Source organism: Ipomoea triloba, chromosome 5 (genome assembly GCF_003576645.1).
Source record: "Ipomoea triloba cultivar NCNSP0323 chromosome 5, ASM357664v1".
Taxonomy (NCBI): domain Eukaryota; kingdom Viridiplantae; phylum Streptophyta; class Magnoliopsida; order Solanales; family Convolvulaceae; genus Ipomoea; species Ipomoea triloba.
The window spans coordinates 24,704,120-24,730,039 of NC_044920.1; the positions used below are offsets into that span (position 1 = coordinate 24,704,120).

Below are 25,920 nucleotides of genomic sequence, written 5' to 3' on the forward strand. Positions count from 1 at the left end.
TGCAATCGTCAGCAGAAGTAATAAAAGTCAGATTTTGCCCACACCCTTTCACTCAATCGAATTCATTTTGTCATAGTGCGTGATTTGTAAATTACTACACAGAAACATATTTACTTAATGCATAGTTCACACCTTTTGATAGGATAATTGAACAAGAAGCACCGACTATAGAGCTTACCCGAAGAGACCAACCAAGAGCCACGTAACCGCTATATACACACATACGTTCTGCATCGACGCATCGTTACGTAATGAATCATATTGCAAATTAGATTACATAAAACTTTAAGTATGTACCTGCATGTAAATTTCTTTGATAAACAATGTGTAATGAAGTGAGAGACAAATTTTTTTATATTTATTAGAGACTTTTAACCTGACACCAAAAAGGATGAATACGTAATTAAATACATTTTGTAGATTCTTTTCCGGAAATGAAAAAGAATCTTAATTCCCCTATGTGAAATTTATTTTCCTTGATATCATAAAGCGTGATTCTCATTGACGAACTTTCTTAAGATCGTACCAAACATGAGAATAATATTCTCACCTTTTAAATTATCAGGAAAGTTAGAAATTTCCTTCTACCAAACACCCTTTTAACGTATGTAGCCTCCGTAGTCATTACTATCAAGTGCATTACACCAAGCAATAAGACAACGTACACATTAATATAAATAATAAACCTTCTAACAAGAAACATATCTACTTATCTCGTTACTCTTTCCACAAAATACTCTTTAATATCATTTATACAGTCACCCTCAATTAATGATAGGTTTTCCTCTGATCCAAACAAATGAATAAATAAAATAAAAGTCAATTGTCTGTTGGGAAGTTTAATTTATAGAAATCAAACCTAACTTTCTAACATATTCAACATTGCGTTTACTATTACATGTTGCAGTCTGCAGATCAGACATCGATCTGTAGTGTAACAAACATAGAGCCTGCAGGATCATGCACACATTAGTTTATTCCTAAATGTGTGTGTGTGTATATATATAGTGTTTTAATTGGCTTATTTTCGGTATTCTTATCAAAAGTTTAAAGTGTTTAATAATTGTGTTTACGATCAATAACTTTTATGAGACAGTTCTTCTAACTCTTTAATTTATTGTACCAACTTTAATCTTACATCGAGAGAATTTCTTTTCCGATTCGTTCAAACTACACATTGTTATTTTTAGTGTGTATATATGTATGTATGTATGTATGTATGCATTGAAGTACAAAAACTCTTAAGAAAATGCACCTTTATGTTTCATTGTTTCAAACACGTTTGCTTCTAAAAAATTCACAAAAAAATTCAAGAAAGTTATGAATTTGTTTCCATAATTATAAATGTTTAGAAACGCGTTTCCCATAAGGATATACGGAATATTTTAAAAGGTCTACTTAAAATATGTTTCAACTTTCAAGAGAGTCTAATTATTGAAAAAAGTAAGTCATTTCTTTAAAGAAAATCTATTTCTAAAATTGTCTTTTTGGGTATCTAATGCTCCATTTTCCATATTAATTCATGTAATCTAGGTTTTAGTATTAGTAGATTCTTGTAGATGCTAATCAAATGAATGTTAGAGCTAGTATTAAAGATGTGATTATAATTAATTACAAACAAATTATATGTGTTGGTGTAAATTAAATTGTTGTAATTTAGTAAAGTGGGCATGCAGATAGAGAAAGGTGGAGAAAGGAGGGGACAAAGGTAAGCGTGGGAGGTAGAGACAATGGCTTTTAGAAAAACCATATATGATTGGCATTCACTGTCTTGTCCAAATGCCTTTGGAAAAAATTCCCTTTTATCTATCTATCTCTATATATTTCTGGGGATTCTGATCTAATAATAATGCCTTTTTCCCAGACTGCATGTATATATAGCAATCAATCCATATATGAATGGTGAAATCCAGTCCCCACCCTCTGATCCTCACAGATAAAGCAAGAAGCATATATGCACACTACCATTACTTACAACCAACAATAATCTTGTACATACATATATACATACATAGGTTGCCACCCCCATTACACAAACCTAAGACTATGTACACCTTCATTTTTGTTGTGTATACTACAACTGGTATGGGCCGCACCTGTAAAATTTGATTCTTATTTGAAGAAAGGTTTGGCCTAAAGCTTTTTAACCTAGTGAGCATATATAAGAGTTACGTTAATTTTCCGACCTTACATTATTAGTCGCCTGTTTATCAATTATCTCAAGTATTGAGTTTGCTACTCATTAACTAATTTAAAGTGGATAGTGTAAGCTATTCATATGAGGGTGAGTTGATAACTAGAGTTTGAGTATAAGTTAGTTGAAATTTAAAGATCAGCCAAGTGCATATATAACACGTTGGATAGGGTAGGGTTTTAAAATGAGGTAACATTGGCGATGGCGGCTATATATTATTATCATTACTAACACGGTTTGATGGTGTCTGAGATCAATTATGCCCTAGAAGAAAAATCAAATTTACCACAAACGAAGAACTTTGTAGGTAAATTACCGAAATTTCTAGGTATTTAATTTTGAGCTACATTTTAATCTATTACTAAATATGTAAAACTACAATTTATTGAACCACAAAGAGTTTATACCGTCCCCACTAGGACTCAAACGGATAACCTCCCGCTTGAGAAAGTCACTTCGTGTCACTAGACCATTAGGTTATTGGACAATCAGTTAATTAGTAAATATAGGTGGAACATTGATGGTGAAGGATGTCAGGTTCATTTAAGGATTATATTGATGTTTTGGCCTACTCCTAAACCAAAGTTTTATGCCGCCAGGAATATTATTACCAATCTTTTTGGATTATCACACTGGAAGTTACTTAACACAGAATAATCATTTGGTATAAAACGGATAATAAGATGAAATAGAAGTTTCAGTATTTTTCAAGTGATGCATAGGACAACTGCGTTCCCTCTTCTGACTATACTGGACTTTGGACTGTTAAGCTACCAGTTTTCGGTCATTTTATCCACGGTTTCATCATTATATTCCGAAGCAAAATATGGCGTATATCCCATACATTATTAAAGGTACTGGAGCACATAGATAACACATCATTGGGTGTCTGACATGAAATGGTAATTTTGTAAATGTATTTTAAATTATGATACATATCAATATGATATCTGGAACATGTATTACCATTACAATTAATAAAGAAATGATTCGCTTTTGTAGGTAGACATAGGTACAGTGCTGAACAACGTAAATCTTGTGTGTCTCTGTTTTTTTTTTTTTTGTTGTTGTTGTTGTTGTTGTTGTTATTCTTGATTTCTTAATCACATTTTTCTCAACACAAAGTATCTTCTTGACTATATTTGATGGAGAAATGATGATATCCTCGTAAGAAATTTTGTTATAACAAGATTACAACAATAAGTTTAAAATTCCCCACAATAATGGTGTTTGGTTTGTAATAATTAAGATGCACACGTAACTATCATTAATAAGATGTCATCAAACATTTTGCAGCATTTCCAGTCAATCCCTTCTTGACAGGTTTAGTTCTCAAAATTATACTGAGACGGATAAATTCTCGAGTTGTTACATATAGTGATATAGATGATTGAAGCGCTAGGCACTTCAATGATACTAGAGTGTAATAATTTATTTGATATTCAATCAATATTAAATCATTAGCCAAGTCTAAGATACCTAAACTTTTCGATTCTACAAAAGTTGTTTTGCTTTACATGAGGACAAGGGCCCGAGGGTATAGCCATATAGGTCTATACTTTAAGTCTTTGGACCAAATACTGTACCATAGCTAAAAGAAAATGTTATGAGCATTGAATTTGGTCTGAAAAAGGAGAAGAAGAAGATGTTTTCATATAGTAAAAATTTTATTTAATATTACATATTATTGAAAAAATAATATCAAGAAATTCAAAACAAATAGAAAATGAAGAAAAACATAAGATTTATGTGGTTCAGCGGTGTGCTTATGTCCATAAATATGATTTTTTTTTTAATTTTATTTTTATTTGGGATGATATCTAGTGATACAAATATAACATTTATATGTAATCTTAATTTACACGTTTATAAAATTATCTTTGTTTTAGTTTGGTTTGTTGCTCTCTACTCCACACCACTCTATTACGCTCCAACATTTGTTATCTTCCAGTAATATGAGATATACATAATATATAGGCAACTGCAATCAAATTGGTTGAACAATTGACTTGGTAACTATAAAGTTTAAGTTCGACTTCCTGCAATAACAATTGTAAGTTTTTCCTAAATTAAAGATATACATATTACAAACATTGTTCTTAATAAGATAGCTAACCAATTATAATACGTTACATCAAAATAGTATGGGTTAGAGAGAGCAGAAAGAAACCAAAAATGAGTAACGGGAAGTCGTGATAGTGTGTCTCACTGTCTGGTACAGGATGACAACGCAGGTATGCATCACCCCCTTTCGAACCTTATTCACAAGGAGCTTAAAGACAAGCAGAAACCCCACAAAACCTGGGCTACTTTGAAGCACACATTTTCTCAATTTCTCCTATTGAACCCACACTTTATTTTCGGCCCTTTTTAGGCGAGGTGACTTGTGAGTTAGCTGGCTAGCCTTTTGGTTTTACATGCAATTCTGTGAACCCTTTCCGTGCCTTCCTTATATCACCCAGTTTTCTTTATTAAGGATTCGATTTTAGTAGCAGGAAAGGACCACAGTAGTGTGTGGATTTGGCTATGTGGTAGCTTCACCAACTCCCACTATATCGCCCAGGTGAGGGGAATGTGGCATTGTGGTGGCATTACTCTATTGGGACTCTGAACTATTTGGACTAGTTTATTGCCTTCTCAATTTGGGTGTGGCTTCTCATATTGGCAGTCAAAAACGCAAGAAATCGTTGCCGGGTTCGCTAATGCAAGGGAGAAAGGTGGGGTCTTGATTCCAAGTTGTGGTTTTCGAGGACCCGTTGGATGTTTTTGAGCATCTGGGATTTCTGGGTCGGTCGAAAAATCCAATCTTGGTAGCTAATTTCTTTGCTTAAGGCTTGTAATGTTGAGGTTTGTCTTGAACATTTTCTCTCCTGTTCGCCTCATGCATTCTTGATTCTCTTATGTTGAGGTTTCAGGTTGGTGCTGATTCATAACTTCGTTTTGTTGATTTTTGTGGATTGGTTTCAGTGATGGGGTTTGAAGGGTTTAGCTTCGGTGAATCTCCTGGGGCCGCTATGAGAAACTGTACACACAAGCGTTCTAAGAGGTAGTGTTTGGATTTCTTCTTTTCAGCTTTCTTGTATGAGGTTTTGGGTTTAGAGGTTGAAGATTCTGGGTTTTCTGCAAATGGAAACACTTCCATATTCCATGGTGGTTTATTAGCTTACCTAGATAATAGATAGTAGTCTTGTGGGCTATGACACATGATCGAGACCGGGTAGGTAGCCTTAGTGTGGAGTTACACCCGATGTGGTCGGCTCCTTGTGGGCACTAGGCACTGGTCCTCCCATCCAAGAGGATGCTAAGTCACCGTGATTTATCCCTTCGTCATTCTGTTAGGCCGGGATGTGGGGACCCTTGCGGTGAGGGGTTTTGCCTTTTGTGGGCAAGGGCTATTCTACTCTCATCCTAACTAGATATACTTGCAAGATTTGCTGTAATGCCCAGCTGTAATGAGATGGGAGCAAAGAGTTGGGCCTGCTATCCATGAAATGCAATAAGAGCATTTGTGAATGGTGTGAACTTTTGGGTCTGCAATGTTCAAGTAGATAATCTCGAAGTCTTGTTTGTTCAGTCTGCCCCAATTCCAGCTGTATATTGGGGAATATAGATGCTTTCTTTTTGTACTACAGCAATTATGTTGTTGCGTAATGTCATGGAAACATAGCGCTATGACTGTTTAAGGGTACAGTGGCAATTATCTATATGCTGTTTATTCTTACCAATTTCTGATGTTCTTCTGTTGCTTTTACAATCACAGCTTTCCGGATAGCGTAAAAACTGGACATGATAGTTTTGGTTGTTCCCTTGAGGCTTCCCCTGAATTGAAGTTGGTAAGGAACCTTACTTGTGTTAAATTTTTCATTTCGAGTCAAACCAAAACCTGTAACATCAGAAACAGAGAAAAGGCAGCGCTTAGGAAAAAGCAGGAAAGCACTGATCGAATGATTCGAATCTTTTTCCTCCCCCTTTCCCTTGATTTCCCTGTTCCCTTTGAATTCCTCTGGCTTTTTCCATCCCCAACTTTTGCAGTTGAGATTCAAAGAGTTTTCAGATGTTGAATTTTTGGCTTCTTGACACCTTGCTGTGAATTCGTTAGTGTAAGAACGCTACCCTCACTGCTTCACTCGAATGGTCTCTTTTTTCACTAGGATATGGAGCACTCAGATGATTGCTTCGAGAGCAAGAAGAAACAATCATCTACTGCCGAGGTCCAAAGTTCATTAACGCAAGAGGTATGATAAAATGGAGATAATTTAACTTTTAACTGATTCATTTGTTGCTGGCCGAGTTTGGGGGAAATAAGAAAATCTTATCTTACTCTGTGCAGATAATGCAACTTGAGAAACGATTGCAGAGCCAAGTTGCTGTCCGATGTGCTCTAGAGAAAGCGTTAGGGTATAGGTCTACATGCCAGAAGACCGCAGATGAAATCTCAATACCTAAGGTAGCTTCTAAGCTGAAAACATAGCATACATGAGTATAACAATAACAGTAATCATAATAATAAAGTATTGTATCTATAATGATATATCTAGATAGTTCTTTAAACCAGTGGGTATTTAACACCTATTCATCTCTATTTGCTAAACCTCATTATCACTTGTTGGGAGCAGAATTAACTAACCGTTAAGTCGGGTGCTCTGTGGTGGCCGTTCTTATTTATTCATGTTATTGCAACTTTCTATATCTGTGGCATGGTGAAGAAAATCTGTATAAATTCATTGCAGCCTGCCACAGAACTGATTCGAGAAATAGCTGTACTAGAGTTCGAAGTTGGGCATTTAGAACAGTACCTCCTTTCACTATACCGAAAAGCATTTGATCAGCAAACCTCAACCTCATCACCTTTCAGAATTGACGACAAACTAAAATCCGTAGTAAGCACGCCAAGAAGAAGGCTAGACTTTTCAGATTCAGATGTAATATTGAAGAGTGAGAAGTCGGCAGCTGAACTTGATGAACAGCCAGTGTCGGGTGTACATAAAGAAAACAATGGCGTTGCTGAAGACAAACTTTTAGGTTCTGCTGTTCATCGGAGTCATTCCTCGCTACCTCAACATTCGGCTTTGCCAAACAGAACTTCCCCACTGCAAGAGACACCGGGCAAAGCTGTGCGTGCTTGCCATTCTCAACCAATATCTATGATGGAGGTATGTTGCATCCCGGAGGGGTAAAACTATTTGCTCCACTGCCTCACTTGGTCTAATAATATTTACTTTGGTTTCTTCTAGTGCTTTACTTCGGTTTCTTCTACATATGAAACATGGTTGAAAAAATCCGAGTGCCTAGCGCTTAGGACACCTAGGCAGGGATTAATCGGCGATGCCCGTATATTTTTTTATTTATTTTTTTTTTTTTAAAAATTTGTTTAAGTATTCTTAATTTTTTAAGAGTAATAATTATAAAGTATATACTCCGTAATACTTTAATAGTTAATATTAAAATATTAAATATTAACCTAAAAAATTACTACGTACAATTTAAGGTTATTTCGCTCAAAACGATGTTGTTTTGAGTGAAATAACCCATTAAAAAAAGAACAATATTTAATTGGCCGACTAGTTGGTGCCTAGGAGGCCTAGGCTCTCAGCGCCTAAGCGGCCTAGGCAGCTTAGGCAGTCGCCTAACCGGCCAACCGCCTAGACCACCATTTAAGGTGATACGCTAGGCAGTCAACCAGCGCCTAGCGCCTAGGCGGGGATTAATCGGTGCCTAGGTGGGATTTTTGTGATATGAAATGATAGTGCTGTGATTTTTCACCATCTGAATCTTGAATAAGAAAAGATGAGTTTTATTTGTAATGCCTGTATTTCAGTATGCGCAGAATACTTCTTCAAATATAATCAGCTTGGCGGAGCATCTTGGCACCCGTATCTCTGATCACGTTCCAGTGTCACCGAACAAGCTGTCCGAGGACATGATAAAGTGCATGTGCACTATATATTCCAAGCTTGCCGATCCACCAAAGACAACTCAAGGCCTTTCATCTCCAACCTCGTCTTTGTCATCAATAAGTGCATTTTCGCCAAAAGATCAATGTGAGACATGGAGTCCCGGATTTAGAAATGACTCGTCTTTCGATGTCCGATTGGATAATCCTTTCCATGTTGAAGGGCTGAAGGAGTTCAGCGGACCTTACAGCTCGATGATTGAAGTACAATGTATATACAGAGATAATCAGAAACTCAGTGATATCGAGCCCTCATTGCAGAATTTCAAGTAAGGACAATTGACTCGTGACTATGCACTTTTAACTAGAAATGCTTAACGATATTGTTATAATGTAGGTCACTTATTTCTCGGTTAGAAGAAATGGATCCTCGAAAGTTGACCCATGAGGAGAAACTAGCATTCTGGATTAACGTGCACAATGCGTTGGTGATGCATGTAATGATAATTCTCTGTGAACGTACGAGTGTTTCGTTTGGATTACGGGCTGATGGTTACTAATATTTCATTTGCTATAGGCGTTTTTGGCATATGGAGTTCCACAGAACAGCGTGAAGAGGGCCTTCCTTCTCTTGAAGGTTCACAAAATAAATTGGTTTCTATATATAGTCAACTTTATTTAGAAAAATATTCTTATAGCTTCATTAATCCAGGCTGCCTATAATGTCGGGGGGCACATAGTAAGTGCAGACGTTATACAGAACTCTATTCTGGGATGTCGAATGCCTCGACCTGCACAGGTAAATTTTCGACACTTACTGTTACATGCTTGTGCTGCTGCCAAGACCACTGAAATTAACGTATCTTTGAGGATAACTATGTTGCAAGACCATACAATTTCCTTGAAGCTCGTTTTGGAATTGATTTTTGAGTATTTTTTCATTCTTTTTCCTACTCCTCGTAGCATATTTGGTTGAAGTTACTTGTGTGAGTGCAGTGGGTTCGCTTGCTACTTTCTTCCAAGGGTAAATTTAAGGCGGGGGATGAACGACAAGCATATGTGATTGAACGTCCCGAGCCACTCGTGCATTTTGCACTGTGTTCTGGCAACCATTCAGATCCCGCGGTATTTGCTTATAACAATATTCTGTTTTCTGTTTTCTGTTTTCTGTTTTCACCTCTATGATTAGCATCCATCATATCCTCTGCAGATGCGATTGCTTCACTTCTTACACGATCAGATGCAGAATAAACACTGTTCCTAAAGCAGTTTCATGTTTTCTCGCTTTCAGGTCAGAGTATACACACCAAAAAGAATACTTCAAGAAATGGAAGCAGCAAAAGAAGAGTATATAAGAGCCACCTTTGGTGTGAGGAAGGATCACAAGATCCTTCTACCCAAGATCGTCGAGTCATTCGCCAAGCACTCAGGCCTGTGCCCCGGGGCTGTAATGGAAATGCTCGAGCAGTCTTTGCCCGATTCCCTGAAGAAGAGCCTCAAGAAATGCCAGCAAGGAAAGGCACGCAAGAGCATCGAATGGGTTCCCCACTGTTCCAGTTTCCGATATCTCATACTGAAGGAACTGGTGGAGTAATTGGTCGCTTGCTTGCTTGCTTGCTTGCTTACGCGTAGTTAATCCGAACCGGGAGGATAGATTTTCCATAGGATAGATTCTCCATTGATGGAATGAAGTTATTTGTAAGATTTGTGAAAGTTTCCTGCATTGTTTGCCATGCTGCAAATTGGTTCTTTGTAGAGCTGTACTGTAAAAACAGTAATGAATTTCTCACTAAGGGTCTTGTGCATAATTTTTATATTTCATATCCCGGCCTTATGTTGTTCCATTTTACTTGTCTTGTTTACTATTTATTAGTCAAACTAATTTTTTCTTCTTTATGTATTGCATTCAGGGTCTACACAGTTATGTGGACCATGATCCACACAATAATTTGGCCGTGGTCGGGGTCTTGGATGAAAACATATAAACAATCTACAGTGGCCCAAAACAAGCCCCATGGTTTGATTAAGCTCAAGATAGTGGCCAAAAGGCTGCAAGCAACAAGCTAGAATATATAGTAACTCAAGGAGTCATATATAGAATGAAATAAAATTATGAACGTGGCAACCCAATTAACTTAAGCTAAGTTATTTTTAAAAAAAAAAACTTAAGCTAAGTTTGTCAGGCTATTGACTATCGAAGTGTCAAGATTCCAAGTTTAACTACCATAGTCATTCTTAGTTTGAACTTGTTATCTCTGAACAATTTAGGCTAGTCTTTTACTGGCTAAGATCACATATGATTATAAGGCGGGGTAAAGTTTATCTGTGCATACTCTCTAGAAGTGGGCCGGGTGTGAATTTCTCTAGTCACCGAAAAAAAGTTAAGAACCCTAAACCCTAAATCAACAAATAAGCCAATCAAGGTAGTTGTCGACTAGATCACAAGATGGTGTGGGGTTTACCGGTGCACACCATCGAAAAGTGAGGGCAAGTTTCTCTCATCATTTAAAAAATTATAAACCCTAAACTCTAAATCAATGTAAGCTAATATATATCACAAGACGGGAGTGGAGTTTACCTCTACACACTCAATAGTAGCTATTGATTTTCATCATCACCTAAAAAAAATTATGACCATAAACTATCCTAAGGGGTTGTATTCAATCAAGACCTTTATAAACAAATCTGAAAACGCGCCTTCACTTCAAATCTAAAAATTCAGTATCCATCAATAATTATGAGTCATTTATGTTCAATAGTTACTGTAAAATTAACTTTAAAAAAAAAAAAACAAATGGTGAAACCTAGCTGAAAATGCAGGCACGCATGTGATGCCAAACAGAGCCTAAATCAAATATTTCACAAAATTTCAAAAAGAAGAAAGAAGAATATATATGTTGGAAATAAAGAATATAATGTATGGGATTTAGACCTTATTAAACAAGTTAAAGGTTAGTGACACCCATTTAAATTGATGTCTAAAAACAACTGTTTATTAGTTAAAAAAAATACACACAAATATAAAAGAGGACGCAGAAATATATTAATAACCAAAATCCAAAACTAGCCAATATGTTTTTTACAATATTTTATGACGTATTACACTCAATTAACCTCCATATTACTAAAATTAAATCATTTTAGTACAAGAACAACTAAGAAAATTGAATATTTAAACAATAAGTTGATGTCTAAGTGTATATTTTTATCTTAGTTTATTTTATCAAGAAAAAACATCTTAGGTTTTTTTTTTTTTTTAGAATACTCAAATCATTATGAGTATTTTTAAAATATTTTATGTAATCAAATTTCATGTATTGTATCAAGCAAATCCTATACGTTCATTAATAAGGCAAAGACTATATATATATATATATAGGTGTGAATAATAATGTCAATGTAGAATTTTTAAATCACAATTGACATTTGTAAGAACAGAGAAATGTTGTGTAAAAAAATTAGTCATGTTTTTAATTGCTCAATATAATCCTAATTTTATATATTGGTCCTTTTTTCAATAAATTTTTCACCATAAGTAAAACTATCAGTATATATAAATGTTTCTAACCATCCCTAATGAAGGTAGAGATTCCACCATTAGGAAGGATTTCCGTGTGCTATGGAACAACTATCAGTATATACAAATATCTGTCAAAAATAATATTAAAAATTATTAAATAGTTATTTAATTTGAAAATTAATAAAGGACCTTACCACATCCAAAGCAAGGACCACCACAATTCACAGCACCCAGCAACAATATCAATTCTAACACCAACAAGATCAATTCTAAAACTATGTCCAAAACAGTAATGCCTATAGAGCTACGATGAAAAAGAGAATCCTAGCTAAGGCCTGACTAAAAGATCACCAGGTACCAGAAAGCACAAACACATTTGCCTAAAGAAAGGAGGAAGGTAATTCTGCTTGGCATCCTTGAGCGCCCACACACCATAACGGTATAGGTGTAGCCATCAGAAAATACCTCTGCTTTGGTTATTAGTGGAAAAATTATCACAAATGCAAACATCTGGAAAAAAAATATTAAAAATTGTTGATTAGTTCTTTCAAAAAATTATTAATTAGTTATTTAATTTTAAAAGTAATGGAGGACTTACCATATCTAGTGTAAAAACAACTACAATCTTCCAGGACTTTAAAAAACTTCGAACTGCTGAGTTGTGGTCAAACAAATAAGATATAACACCCAGAAACAATGACCAACCCAGCAGCATGTACAAGACGGTAAGGCCATAGAAGCTAAAACAATGAATAGAAGTGAGTGAATATTGAATATTCATAAAATACTAAAATAGTAACAAAAAGCTAATAAAAAATAGTGTATGATGGCAAACCGGAATGGGGTATTATAATCGTGAGGTTGTTCAGTGTAGTAGACGTTGGAAACGACCTCCACCTTGTTACAAATTGAATAGAACTAAACAAATTGGAAACGACCTCAACCCTACAAGTTTATATTATCTTGATAATGAAATAGAACTAAACAAATTGAATATATTGTTTTGAACATGAAATGTGTTACAAATTTACAATACTCAGATTATCTATCTAGTATTAACCATTCAGTACTCCTCTTCGTCAAAATTTTGTAGAACGTTTTAGTTCTCAAATGATCCCTCCAATACTCTGAACATTTCAGTTCGAAATATCTCTGTCATAGTTGATATCCTCTTTTAGGTGTGTTGCCTCTAGACTAGTAGAACTACAAGAAAAAGATTTGACGTTTTGTGTAACATTTTACTCAGAGCTTTAGATAGGGTATGATAATTGAAATTATTTCTGAGCAATGCGAATACTGTAAATTAGATATGATATAAACTATACACCAACAACTTATATCCATTCAGTTCAACCAAAGCATTAATATATAAAATATAGTATACTAGAAAATCTTACATAAATAACATATGACATGAAATATTTGCATCTGGTTGTTATTCTAGATTGAAGTACCGGTGCTACTTAATATACAAGCAAGAGAATGGGTCACAAGAAAGTTTAAACATTTTGGAGTCACAAGAAATGGATTTCAAGTTCTCAGCCCAAGAAATTGATAGCAGAAAGGAATGAATTACTCGAGCTGGGCATACCAGATTCCTTGGATCTTCACATCTTTGGGAGCTTTTGCTCCTAAATCCGTATCAGAAGGCTGAATGCTCTCGAAAACTCCGATCACTTCTCCGGTCTCCGGCTTGCTCCCGGTGACACTGAACGTGATTTTCCCGGTTGAAGATGCGGCGTTCTTGATGTTCTCTTTCGCCAGTTCCTCCTCGTCGCCTCTCCCGCCGGCGGGCAAAGCGACGGCGTTGTCGTAGCCGGTGGATCCGCCTCTGCCCTTTGGGTCAAGGAAAGAGGATCCCCTGTACGACGGCACTAGAAATTCGCCGCTGAAGCTCTCCGGTTTTCCGGTGGCGACGAGCTGTTTGATTGTGAAGAGGAAGGGCACGCGCTCGCCGCCGGGGAGCTGGACGGTGACGGCGGCGTAGTCTATGCCGTCTTTCTCCTCGAATTTGACGCTGCCGTCGGAGGAAACCTCGAAGGGGCCCTCGATTTCGTCGAGCGTGTAGGTCAAGCGCGTCATGAGCTTGGTGTTCTGGAATTCCGGCGGCGCGTTCTTGCTCACGCTCTCGGCCTTCACTGTGAACGAGGTTGGCTCCAGGCAGAACTTCTTGGCGCTGTACTTGCCTGGCTTGAATGCGAACTTGTCCACGCCTCCTTCAATGGTGGGACACTGGTTAGCAGTGCCGCTCCCCTTCACCTCCATATATGTCTTGCTTTGGATCTCATCGAAGGTTAAACGCTTCGGAACTCCTTCGGCATTCGCTCCCTGCACAACCAACACTAAAACCTTGAATCTTAATTTTTTTTTTTTTTTTTTTGAGTTTGCCAGGTCAACTATAAATAACTTACACTGGTGTATTATTTATGATACTATGTGCATTATTGACTGATTAACTAGGAGGTTCAAAATTCAACTCTTAGAAGCGACTTATTAATTTTTTTTAGTTTGAACTAATCCAGTCAATTATAAGTCACATAGACTAATTTGTTATTTGTGATCTAAAATACAGTACTCAAATAGTGCCTACGAGTTTTCAATCTATTACCTAATCTAACACACCATTATAAATTCATATATTTCTCTATAATTTTTCATTTGTGCAACAAGAAAGTTTATTTTAAAGACAAGTCGGTTGGATTGTGTTCCAAATTTGTCACCTATGTTAAACATATATAATATATAAACATAAATATGTAATTCAATTATCACTTTAGATTTTTCATTGAGATTGGAGTACATGCTTCAATTACCTAATGAGAACAACTTATAAATTTTGTTCAAGTTTGTCACCTAATGAGCAACTTATTAATTTAAGTAGTTTGAACCAACCAGCTCTACATAACCTAAATTGATTTACCCTTTGGTGTTGCCAATTTCGTTACAAGACTTGGCGAAATTTATCTTGTACAATATATAAATAGTGATGATGGTGAATTTCTAATCTATTAACTACCCAACCCAATCTATCACAGCATTATAAACTCGTACATTTCTCTCTAATTTGTCATCCGTGCAGCATGAAAGTTAAGTAATGATTGTTAAAATGGCGATTACGAATGAAAATTTTGAGCAGAGAAGGCAACACGAATATAAATATATATACCGAGACAAGGAGGGCGGAAGTGGCAAGGGCGAAACCGGCGAGTTTGGCAGCGTCGGAGAACTTGTGAGCCATGTCTTTAATCTCAGATTGGAGAGAGCAAGTGATCCTGGCCGGAGATGGGTCGACGCCGAAAGCCTTGCCGACGGCTTGGTAAGAGCGGCCGATTCTGGGGCTGACGCCGACCTTGCTCGGCTGCATCAAGGTTGCAGCTGTTTGTAGTGAGGCTGCCATTGTTGGACCAGAAAGAAGTGTGAGTTCTTCTTCTCTGTGAGTCCCTATACAAATTTAATTATTTGGTGGGTTTGGAGGGAAGAAGATAAGATATGGATAAGAGGTGTTCTTTCATTGGCTTGATGTCTTTGTTGTCATGTCTCTGGTTTTCTAGGTTGCCACATGGCAAACTTTGGATTCATCATGTCATGACACTTCTCATAATTACCAATTCAGTGATTAGTAAAAATGTTAAATGGAGGGTGTAAATTTGTCTCACTTTTTATGAGTGAGATTATTTTCACTTCGATTCAGTTAATTATATGAGTGAAGTTTAAGAAAGAAGACTTTTGTATCGAGTCTCACCAACAACAGTGTAATAAGTAAAGATTTAACTTATGTACTTATGTGTTCAGCTAAGTCACTAAGATTTACATCTTCCCTAATTCTCTATTGGTTGTCTCTCCTCCGGATCCGCCTCTGTGTGTGTGTAAATCATGGTTTTATTGAATATAGAGTTTTGGATCTACCTTTGTGCGTCTGTGTGTAAATCATGGTTCTATTGAATATAGAGTTTCAAATCTACTTTTGTGCGTAAATCATGAGTTTCGGATCTACCTTTGTGCGTAAATCATGGTACTATTGAATATAGAGTTATGAAATTGTGAATATAAAATTCAAAAACTGTAAATATAAAGTTCTAAAATTATAAACATAAAATACTAAAATTGTAAACATGTATTTAGGTCCACTTCGGATCCATGGCATAACAACTATTTAATATAACTTATATAAGTGAGTGGTCATGATTTTATACATTCCTTTTATTTTCCTCTAATAAAATTTGAATATTTGGTGGGAATAAAAATTCGGAGGAGGTTGTTGAAGTCCAGGTAATATATTTCTCAAGTCTACAATTCTCTTGGGAAATATGGACCTCATAGTCATCATCTTTTAGGCCTCCTTAATTTTAGTCTTGGGGATTTTAGCAGTGGGCTTTTAGTTTGGGCGTTTTCCATCTTTGGGCTCGAAGCAGCGGCCTTTTATTTTGGTGTTGTATTATTTTCATAATAACAAATTTCAAAACGTTTCAATACATTCACAAGTTGGATTAACTTAATAATAACAAGTCATTTGGAAAGAAAATAGAGGAAATAATAAGACATGATATTCACAAAATAGAGTTGTGTTAACGAGACTCTGATATAAGTGAGAGATAATGTAGACGTTTGAATTTTTTTAAAGTTAACATTTCGCTTCCTTATTCTTATTGTCAGCAAGATTACTATACAAGTGAGAGATAACCTATACGTTTGAATCTTTCTATAGTTAGCTTTCCATTTCTCTATTCCTACCATCAATTCTCCTATTTATACACTTTGTTCCCCATGTCAACCACAACCTCTGCCAACTCCTTGTCACTTTGCATTAGAACCTCTTCCACGTACCTTCAAGTAACTACCGCAATGCTCCTCTTTACCTTAGAGCATCCTTATCAGAGTTTTTTCTCAGTTTCAGAACAGTGACTAGGTTTTTAACTGATGTGAGACCAAGTTTTTAATGCAATTCTTCCTCCTACAAAACAAAGTTCTTTGTGGACCCCACTTGACAAATTCAACTTGAAAAGAAGACTTGCAGGTGCGCGAAATGGCGGAAATGCGCACCTGTTGCGCCTAGCTAGCGCGTGAAATGCACACGCCGCTAGGCGCGTAAAGGGCTTTTGAGTTTTCTGTTTTTGTTCAGTTCGATGCAGCCTTGCTTTTCTTTGTTTTTTTTTTTTTCCTTTACTTCCTCTCTCCTCCCTTTCTCTTTCCTACATGAAATGACAAAACCCACAAAAAAAAACAAAGACTAATGTAGATGCTCTTAGAGAAGGTTCTTCCTTCATCATCCATTCACTCTAACTAGACTAATCATCCTTCATGCTTAACTTGTTGTACCACTTCAAGAACTGATCGACCTAACGTAAAGGTTAACCGATTGTTTCTTACCTTCAATTTGAGCCCTAAACCCTAACAACCAACTTTGGCTTAGACCATATCCGAAACATTATATATTCTCAATAAATCATTTTACTTTTTATATATTTAGAAATTATTAATGTGTTTATCAATTACATATACCCAGCGTAGCATGGTAAAAATCATTCCTAAAAGGCTATAATGTTGGAGATCCTTAATTTTCTTTCTTTCTTTAATTTGCTTGACATACAAATTGAAATATTCTTATACCGCTTCAATTCTTCTTCTTCTTCTTCTTTTAATCGAGTCACTCTAGCTCTTTTAGCACAAGGGGTCAATTCCAATGTTCGTGATAAAAATCAAATCTCACTCAACTATCTAAGTAAAATTTCTCATCCACTGAGATGATAATCCCAACCATTTCACCTGCTTTTGAAACTTTGAAATGCCAACTACACATTCTGGTGGCAACAAACTGGACCACGGGACAAAGTGGCATTTGCAATAAACTTCAAGTTGATGGTCCCAAGCAACCCAACCACTAATTCCCCATTATTGCATATTACCATAATCCCCAGAGTGTATCTTGCTGTCTACTTATGCACAATTATACTTTGTCAATTAGCATCGTTAAAATAAAAAGGCCATCATCATACTTCACTGTCATCCAAAGAAGAGATGAACACCAAAAGACTAGAAGGTACCAACATGCTTTCCTTCCTTCCTTTCTTTCCCATTTGCAGATGCAAATTGTAAGTTTGACAAAGGCAAAGAAATCCTCCAAAGACTTTAGTTGAAAGGACTTTTGTTTTGCTTTCTTTCCCATTTCTCCCTACACCTCAAAAGAATTGTACCTACCCTCCAAATTAGTCACCATACTTGTCCACAAAAGTTTGTATACATCTCTCCCATTAGCCCCCTTTATTAGATCAATCATACCACTTACATTTTCATGATACAATGTTGTAATTGATGCAATTTTATATAACAAATCTGCTAGAATCATAATTTAAGCGTCATTTATCATTACAATTTTATGATATTTATGATCGAGAAATTAATTATGGAGACCAAAGATCATCAGCAGAACAAGACAATTACGCCCCATGATGGCATGCTTCAAACAACAATAGTTTGCGCGTTGTTGATTGCTTGCCACGTCTTAATTGTCAATTCTATTACTTAAATAGAGACCTCCATCAACTAGTTACAGTATTAAAATCTTTACAACACAAACTTTACTCTTTAATTTGTATGTTTTACATAGCATAGATATATGGGATTTGATAATGCTATCAATAATGAAAGGTTTTGATTTTTGAACCCATGAAAACTAGAAATTCACACAAAAAGTGATAGAAACGGGCATGTTCCAATAACACATTAACGTACACCAGTTGTAACGATATATATTCAATAATAAATAAAAGACAAAAAGATGAAATGATGATAAAATTTGGGAAGAAATTGGGGGATTTTGTTAGTGTTATTGATGCCGTTGGTTTCGTCCTCTACGAGCTTCTGCGACGGTGGGTTCATGGGAGTCGCAGACTTGGGTCTTGAACTTGCATCCGAATTTCTTCCGCCATCCTCCTCCTCCGCCCTTCTGAGCACGGTCGTCGTCGCCGCGGCCGCGGCCGTTGCTTCCGGCTTTATCGATCTTCTCGATTGCTCTTTTCATTGTGGAGCACTCACGCTCCAGGTCCTGTACTCGCGTTCTCATGCTATCCATGTCCAGTCGCAGCACTTGATTCTGTCGCACTGTCTCCCTCCACGTGCTGCTCCCTTCCTGTCCACGTGCCGCCGCCGCCGCTACCACTCCGCCGCCGGTCCCTGCCTCTTCCTCCTCTTCTTCACCTTCTATATCAATATCCGACGGACGTCCTATCTCTCCTTGCGGCACGTCTGCCGCTAGTAGAGTTCCGGCGATGGCATGCCGGAGTTGAAGTTGCTCGAAAAATAGTACTTGAACGACGGCTCTGAGCGGAAGCCGATCGTTCTGAGCTGCGTGAGTGCAGGCCTCTAATGTCAGTTTCTGGCAATCCATGACTCCGCAAATTCTCTCCCTCTCCGCCTCTGAAATCCATGGATGTGCCTGCATAATGGATTAGGGTTAAATTAATGAAAATGAAACCTAAGTTTTCAGTAGTATATGATCTCCGGTAGATTCAATTTTTATTTATTACCTTTAGATATACGTCAACGGCTCTGTAGAGGCCGTCGTCGAAGAGTCTAGCTTGGTCCGGCAGAGAAACGGCGAGTTCGCAAAACTTCTCCGGCTTCAAATTAGAGTCGGAGGCAATTTCAGATAAGTAACCGTCGATCAATTTCCCGACTAACATTACTGCTGCAGATCTGACACTGTCGTGCTCGTCCTCGCCTTCGATTCTATTCACCGATCCCTCTTCTAAACCGCTTAGGAAATAACCTAGAATTCTCTCAACACAGTCTACATCGTAGAGAGTTTCGTTTAGATAGGAATAGCTGGGAATGAGAAGATCGTCGAGCGTAGCTTGCTCCAGCTGCGATCCGATTTTTCTCTCCAGTGCCGATCTGCAATTCTCCGAAGCATTGAGAATGTTCGCCGTTCGCAGCAATCCGAACAGAATTCGAGTGGCTGAGGATGCTCTAGAGCTTTTCTCTGTTGGGAGATTTGCGATTATAGTCTCGAGAAGTTCTCTCTGCTCGTTCTCTGAAGGTATGGAAGATGAAGACGTCTTCCGGCTCGATCGTGAAAGTCCTGGAATGTATTTCTTTGCATAGTACATTAAACAGGTTTCGATAACTTCTGGATTCAAATCTCGGCCTTTCATCGCGAGAATCAAACGCTGGAACAAAGGTAAGCTCAAATGGCCAAGCTCCTCGCACCACGAGTCCGTTGCGCCGCCTCTGGAAGTGCCTTTCCGGCGAGTATTGGCTTCCACGCCGTTCCACAAAGGTTGGTTGAGAATCGCTTTCCGGTTGGCAGCGCCGTCGCTCATCGGCCATCCGAACAACGACGGATCTGCAGAGGAAGCTCTCGCCGCGATAGCATCAATGCATCGCTGAACAATGCCGAGCGTCTCCGCCAACGGCAGGAGCTTCTCGCAGGAGTTGAGTGTTTTAATGGAGTCCTTGATACTCTTGAGGACAGTCTGGGAAAGAAACCTCTCCGTCTTGGAGATGAGATTTTCCTCGGAATATTCCTCGGTCATCTCCAGATACTCGCCCGCGCACCGGAGCGGAGCCACGTTGGATGCCGACAAGTCAATCTTGACGCCGTAGCAGAACTTGGCAGCCGCCTCGAAAGTCTCGGAACCGCCCGGAAAATTAGGGAGCGAGATGTGACATTGCAGCTCCTCCTCCTCCACACCCTCGTCCTCAACGCCTTCTTCTTCTATCTCTCCGTCGCCATCGCCGTCGCCATCTGGTTTTTGGACTCTAGCACCACTGGGTTTTGTCTCCTGCTCTGTTATCAATTCATGAAGCTTTCGACTTTTCGACATCAAAGGAAACTGAGCCGACAAAAAACACAGAAACAACTCCATGAGTCTATCTATATACACACTGGAATGGAAGTTTCATTGAACCAATGAGGGGAAGGAAGAACACAAACCTTGTGAAGATGGAAGGTCATGTCATCTGCTTCGATTATCACATCGCTGGGCAACCCAGTAGTGCAAAACCTGAGAAAAAGAATCAATATCAATAGAAATAAAAGCTAAACTATAAAAGTATACAGAGCAAAAGTTGCATTTCTGCTCACCATGCTTGCCCTTTGGAAGTGGGTTTTTCAGAGTCCATTTTCCTGGAGCTTAGACGGAAGAAAAGCTCAGTGCAAAAGGAGAAACTATGCCAGATCCATGGAGTTTCGCCTTGTAACAGCGCTCAAATAAGGAGGAGAAGCTCAGAAAAACAGGAAAAAACGGCGATGGATTTGACTAAAAATACTCTTGACTTTACGAAAGTACAAGGAGCAGAAGAGGTCGTCTGCAATGATTATAGCGGTTGAAAAATCACGCCAAGAAGACGAGAACAGAGAAAAACGGAGTGAAAAAGAAAGCAATGATGAAATAAGAAGGTTTTTTTTCTTTTCCCTTCCCTGCTTTTGCCCCCCTCTCTCTCTATTTCTTTTCTTTCTTTCTCTCACTGTGCAGCGCTGTGTGGGGGCGGAGTTTCAAGAAGAGGAGAGAGGAAGAGTGGAGGGTTCAAAAAGGAAAGATGACTTTGAAGTTTTCGTTGCTACTACGAATAATACAGGAGGAGGAGAGGTGGATTATTATTATTATGATCGTGATTTCTTCCTGCAACCCCAGACAGACGCTACCGTGACTGCTTTTTGAAGGGACGGTAATTCTTTATATTTTGTTGCATTTATTTATTTATTATTTTATTCTTTTTGGTTGTTTCATGAGGGCAGCATGAATTGGAACCCATTGTATCCAATCATGCCTTAATTGATTACATCCAATACGTTTTTGTTTTGATTGTGGTGGTGCGAAACTGCAAATATACTCGATTTAAAAACGGATAAAATTACGTTTGTCTTAGACAAAAAAATATAAATCAATTGTAAAAAATTGATTTAGTACAATGAAATTTGTAGGTTGGTTACATATCTTTCTTAATCTAAATTGAAAAGGAAAATTCCAACTTACCTTAATACAATTAGGCAACTAACTAATTAAATTATAAATATTCAGTATGTAAATTATGAACATCCAATATATAAATGGTGTATTTTGACCTAGACTCACAAAATAATTTGCCCATTACACTAGTCAAGCTTGGTTAGTGACTTTATTGGTCTGATTTAGATCAACCAAGACAAAAGAGAGCTTATCAACAAGACTAACTAACCAACCTAACAAATTGGGTGAGTAGTAATACCTTAATGGAGTAAATTGTGAAACTTATTAACTCTGGGATGATTCACTTAAGGCTTATTGAATCAAAGTTAATGGTTGAGGAAAGAGTACAATAGGGGCGATGAATATGAAATGTTTAAGATAGTCTCAATGAGAAAAAAATATAATTTTAATTAGATGATTCTTGAATTATAAATTAATCAATCAAAACATGTCACGCTATAGAATATTTATACCATTGAGAATATGATTTGTTTTGAGCATTTGTCACATTTAATTTGATGCTATGCATCTTGTTTTTCCTCAATGAATGAATGGTACAACATGTACCTTATTTATCTCATAAAGTATGTCCTTTATATAATGTTATCATAATTGTCAAGTTTAATTTGATGTTATGCATCAATGAACATAAATGTGCAATTTTAATTAGCTATTATTTAGATAGCGCAAGTTATTTATGTCTTATAAAGTCGAGTCATATACCATAAAATAATTATATTTAGTATAAATACAATTCTTATTCTACAAGGACTCTACATGATTTTTTGTTTTTGTTTTTGTTTTTTTAATAACAAAGTATGGTAAAAAATGTGCACATAGTCCCAAACGGTCTAATAGACCCGAAGGCTCAAAAGACATCGACAATTTATTTCATGAAATTAACATGGTCAAAGTAATGTTGGAAGATAATTAAGGTAGAAGTTACACATTAAAAAAAGACAATAAATGATAATTCTGCAATTAAGGAAAGCCAATCAATCGACTTGAATGACCCCCTCATTCCATTAATCATGCCATCTTACCATATTGTTTGATCACCATAAAGATGTTCAATTACCATACACATTACTTATTCCTCTATTGTAAATGACCATGGTCAAAGATTTGGATAGGACATCAACATGATCAATCTACATTTATATCTCCATTCTTGGATTTTACTAAAACTTCCCTACACTCTCTCAAATTCAATAAAACATCTCGAGAGCTCTCTAAACAAACATACGTATACAAACTTCTCAAAATATAGAGAATTTTTTTTTGACACAGCAAAAAAAAAGATTCATGGTTTTCACTTTTCACCTTACAATTTAAATTTGGTACTAGTATGTAACTTAGATAATAAAGTGGATTATGTATGCTATTTGGATACTATCAGCAAGCATCGGTGTCAACAATATTTGGTACAACTAAAGGTATCATATACATGATTATATCGTGTACCAAAAATATTGGTGTCAATCAACACCTTAAAAAATCCTTAAATGGCAATTGTTTTGCTCTGAATTTTTCTATATTACAAATCTCTTTTCTATTTATTTAAAAAATCTTAATAAATGGTATGGATTACAAAACATCATTTGACTATTGTCGAACAATTAGCTTAGCTAGAATATGCAGTAATGGCATAATTGAGCCTTCACGTTGCCGTCATCATTAACGTTTGATTTACCTCCATTGTCTGACTATTATTTTAATCAAAGTCATTAAAGTTTTGGTTGATGGGAGCAATGATTTATGGATTATGGGACTCTTATGACATATTGATAAGATCAACCATATAATAATGTACAAATGATATCATTTATGCTTTAATTTTTTTGTTTTAAAAAATTATAATTCACTTTGTTAATTAATTAGTTTCAATTTAAGATTAGTTTGAGATTAGATTCTCATACTAAAAATTAATTAAATTTCCCATTTTATCCTCCTCAGTCCCCACCTGGTCACCTCAACACAAGCCTAAGAGTATAATTAGTACGTACTCATTATCATTAAATTACTAGAATTGTGAAAATATGTTGAATTACACTTATTTAAACCACTATTTAATATATTACGATTAAAATGAGTTGGCGAGCTGAGATAACATGTTTACCTTGTCAACCCACGAGTTCAAACCCATTTGCAAAATTGGGGCCAACTCAAATCGATCAATTTTTAATTTGTACATGCCACATTGATTCATTTTGAAAGTTTTATATATTGCAATCGTTTCAAGTACTTTTTAATGGATACATTAGATACGACATGGTCTAAATATGGATAGTATGGTAGTCTATATAATATACAAAATATTTTACCTTTTACCCTCTATATTATATAACGGAGTATGTATGTATATGTGTGTGTATATATATATATATACTACAATTCATTCTCACCCTCTATATTATATAACGGAGTATGTATGTATATGTGTGTGTGTATATATATATATACTACAATTCATTCTCAATTTTAAAGCCTATTTTAAGGCAACCATGAGACTTGCAAGAGCAGGGAAATAACCCCTCTTTCATTAAATCATTTTATCGATAACTTCTTACCATTCTTTATACTCTCATTAGGCTTTAACACGGTGAAAGAAGGGAGAATAATCACAATTAATTGGTGCATTTTCCTTTTTGACATGCATTTTAATGAATGAGGGAAGCATAAAAGGAGGACAGTGATAAATGGCATTGAAGTCAGGTCTGAAAGCAAAAACATGGTGGGAAGCCATGTTTGTTTTCACATATATATAGTAATTAGTGTGACAAACAAATCTACCAAAGTGAGTGTACCATCCTTTCATATTCATTAAATGCTGTCCGACTGTCCTAAATGGGTTGACAGTTGGAGCATTAACTAAACATTCTACCCACCATTTTTTTCAAATTTCAAATCACTTTAATATATATATATATATATATATATATATATATATATATATAGTAGAGTTCATGTGTGGCCGGGTCTTCCCGTGCGGCCGGTGCGATTTACACCACTCATTGTTAAGAAATGCATCATTCAATGTTACGAAATGCACCAAACAAATATGCAATATTAGGTACACATCACCAAAAACACACCACTAGGTATGAAAAAATTCATCACACAGTATTTAGAAATGCACAATTAGAAACATGGGAGTTATGAGGTGTTTTTATGCATTTTCATTGTGGTGCATTTCTTAACATTGAGAGGTGTAAATCGCACCGGTCGCACGAGAAGGCGCATCCACATTTGAGCAGATTTCTATATATATATATATATATATATATATAGGGTTAGGTTCATGTGCGGTTGTGCACTCAAACACCATTAGATATGTAAGAATGCACCACGACATGCTCAAAAATGGTCAAAGGTGTGGTGCATTTCTAGATTTCACCCTGATGCATTTATGAACACGTGGTACACTTATGCATAACTAATGGTGCATGATCGCACGTCTCAGAGTTGTGGTGCATTTGTACATTTCATCCTAATGCATTTTTGAACACGTTGTGGTACATTTATACATACCTAATTGTGTAATTCGCACGGTCACATTGGAACTGGGCGCCACATTTGAACAAGTATATATATATATATATATATATATATATATATATATATATATAACACGCTTTTTTTTTCGTTTTTCACAATCACTGTCAAGAAATCTGGAATTAGTACAGTAATTGATTATTCATCCACCTAACATCATAGAAAAAAATATGATTTTAAACGTAGTTGCTGTATACAATCAAGAACTAACCAATCTTTTGCTGTGAACCATTATAATCTTCACTTTTCTCTCTTTTTTTAGACATTATTAAAAAAAAAAAAAAAAAAGGATTTGGATTTGAAATGCTATAATGATACATGTAAGAATGTCATAAAGAGAAGGTTGATAGGCATGTTGACTGAATAAGAACTGATTTTGAGGATTTACCATGTGATTGATTTTCTCCTTAGTGGATTACAAACAGAATGGCTTCATCTTCTTTTTCATTGATTGGTTATTCATCTTATCTCATGACTCTATTCCCAATTATTAGCTCACAAGATTGAATAACCAATTCTCTACCAAACCCTCAATTCAACTCAAGTCAATTGTTTTCGAAGAATGTCGAGTCAGGTATATAAGCCATATTGTCGATATATATCGTGAAGAACTTAAATAAAAGAAGGGCTTTCAATTTTTTGCATTTTTTTAGTTCATATTCACGGACAATATTAATGTGGTTCTATAACAATTTATATGTAATTTGTTATGTTCGCGATTGTATAAAAAATTATTTTTTAAAAATAAATTTATTATAAAGTGTGTAAATAATTGAACATATACCACTTTTTATTCCAAAGATATGACCTA

At 36.3% G+C, this 25,920-nt stretch overlaps 3 protein-coding genes across 4 annotated transcripts; 1 reads left to right on the forward strand and 2 right to left on the reverse strand.

Annotated features, from left to right (window-relative positions):
• The first annotated feature begins 4,537 nt into the window (after positions 1–4,537).
• Positions 4,538–9,908, forward strand: LOC116018945. 2 transcript variants are annotated; one of them, XM_031259000.1, is made up of 13 exons: positions 4,540–4,757; positions 4,863–5,041; positions 5,162–5,240; positions 5,955–6,027; positions 6,346–6,429; positions 6,525–6,641; positions 6,925–7,347; positions 8,013–8,416; positions 8,485–8,584; positions 8,665–8,724; positions 8,800–8,886; positions 9,084–9,212; positions 9,379–9,908. In XM_031259000.1, the coding sequence occupies exons 3-13, from the start codon at positions 5,164–5,166 to the stop codon at positions 9,679–9,681; spliced, it is 1,857 nt and encodes a 618-aa protein (XP_031114860.1). In that variant the 5' UTR covers positions 4,540–4,757; positions 4,863–5,041; positions 5,162–5,163; the 3' UTR covers positions 9,682–9,908. The 2 variants fall into 2 exon arrangements, with proteins under 2 accessions (XP_031114861.1, XP_031114860.1); XM_031259001.1 differs by having other exon boundaries at positions 4,538–5,041; positions 8,022–8,416.
• A 3,033-nt stretch (positions 9,909–12,941) lies between these two features.
• On the reverse strand, positions 12,942–15,053 carry LOC116019887 (oxygen-evolving enhancer protein 1, chloroplastic-like). Its single transcript, XM_031260252.1, has 2 exons — positions 14,774–15,053; positions 12,942–13,935 (listed from the first exon to the last, which is right to left on the reverse strand). The coding sequence occupies exons 1-2, from the start codon at positions 15,002–15,004 to the stop codon at positions 13,180–13,182; spliced, it is 987 nt and encodes a 328-aa protein (XP_031116112.1). The 5' UTR covers positions 15,005–15,053; the 3' UTR covers positions 12,942–13,179.
• Positions 15,054–18,234: 3,181 nt separating this feature from the next.
• Positions 18,235–21,213, reverse strand: LOC116019946 (BTB/POZ domain-containing protein At5g66560). The gene is made up of 4 exons (XM_031260346.1): positions 20,690–21,213; positions 20,540–20,609; positions 19,131–20,438; positions 18,235–19,039 (listed from the first exon to the last, which is right to left on the reverse strand). The coding sequence occupies exons 1-4, from the start codon at positions 20,725–20,727 to the stop codon at positions 18,431–18,433; spliced, it is 2,025 nt and encodes a 674-aa protein (XP_031116206.1). The 5' UTR covers positions 20,728–21,213; the 3' UTR covers positions 18,235–18,430.
• Between the last annotated feature and the right edge of the window lie 4,707 nt (positions 21,214–25,920).

Bases quoted from the DNA above. Each gene is read 5' to 3' on its own strand.
- LOC116018945 (XM_031259000.1), top strand. From the start codon at position 5,164: ATGGGGTTTGAAGGGTTTAGCTTCGGTGAATCTCCTGGGGCCGCTATG. The intron at 6,430-6,524 runs GTATGATAAAAT...TACTCTGTGCAG, and splicing joins AAAGTTCATTAACGCAAGAG to ATAATGCAACTTGAGAAACG. The intron at 6,642-6,924 runs GTAGCTTCTAAG...AATTCATTGCAG, and splicing joins ATGAAATCTCAATACCTAAG to CCTGCCACAGAACTGATTCG.
- LOC116019887 (XM_031260252.1), bottom strand. From the start codon at position 15,004: ATGGCAGCCTCACTACAAACAGCTGCAACCTTGATGCAGCCGAGCAAG. The intron at 13,936-14,773 runs GTATATATATTT...TTGGTTGTGCAG, and splicing joins CTTCCGCCCTCCTTGTCTCG to GGAGCGAATGCCGAAGGAGT.
- LOC116019946 (XM_031260346.1), bottom strand. From the start codon at position 20,727: ATGGACTCTGAAAAACCCACTTCCAAAGGGCAAGCATG. The intron at 20,439-20,539 runs GTTTGTGTTCTT...TTGTCGGCTCAG, and splicing joins TGACCTTCCATCTTCACAAG to TTTCCTTTGATGTCGAAAAG. The intron at 19,040-19,130 runs GTAATAAATAAA...TCCATTATGCAG, and splicing joins CCGTTGACGTATATCTAAAG to GCACATCCATGGATTTCAGA.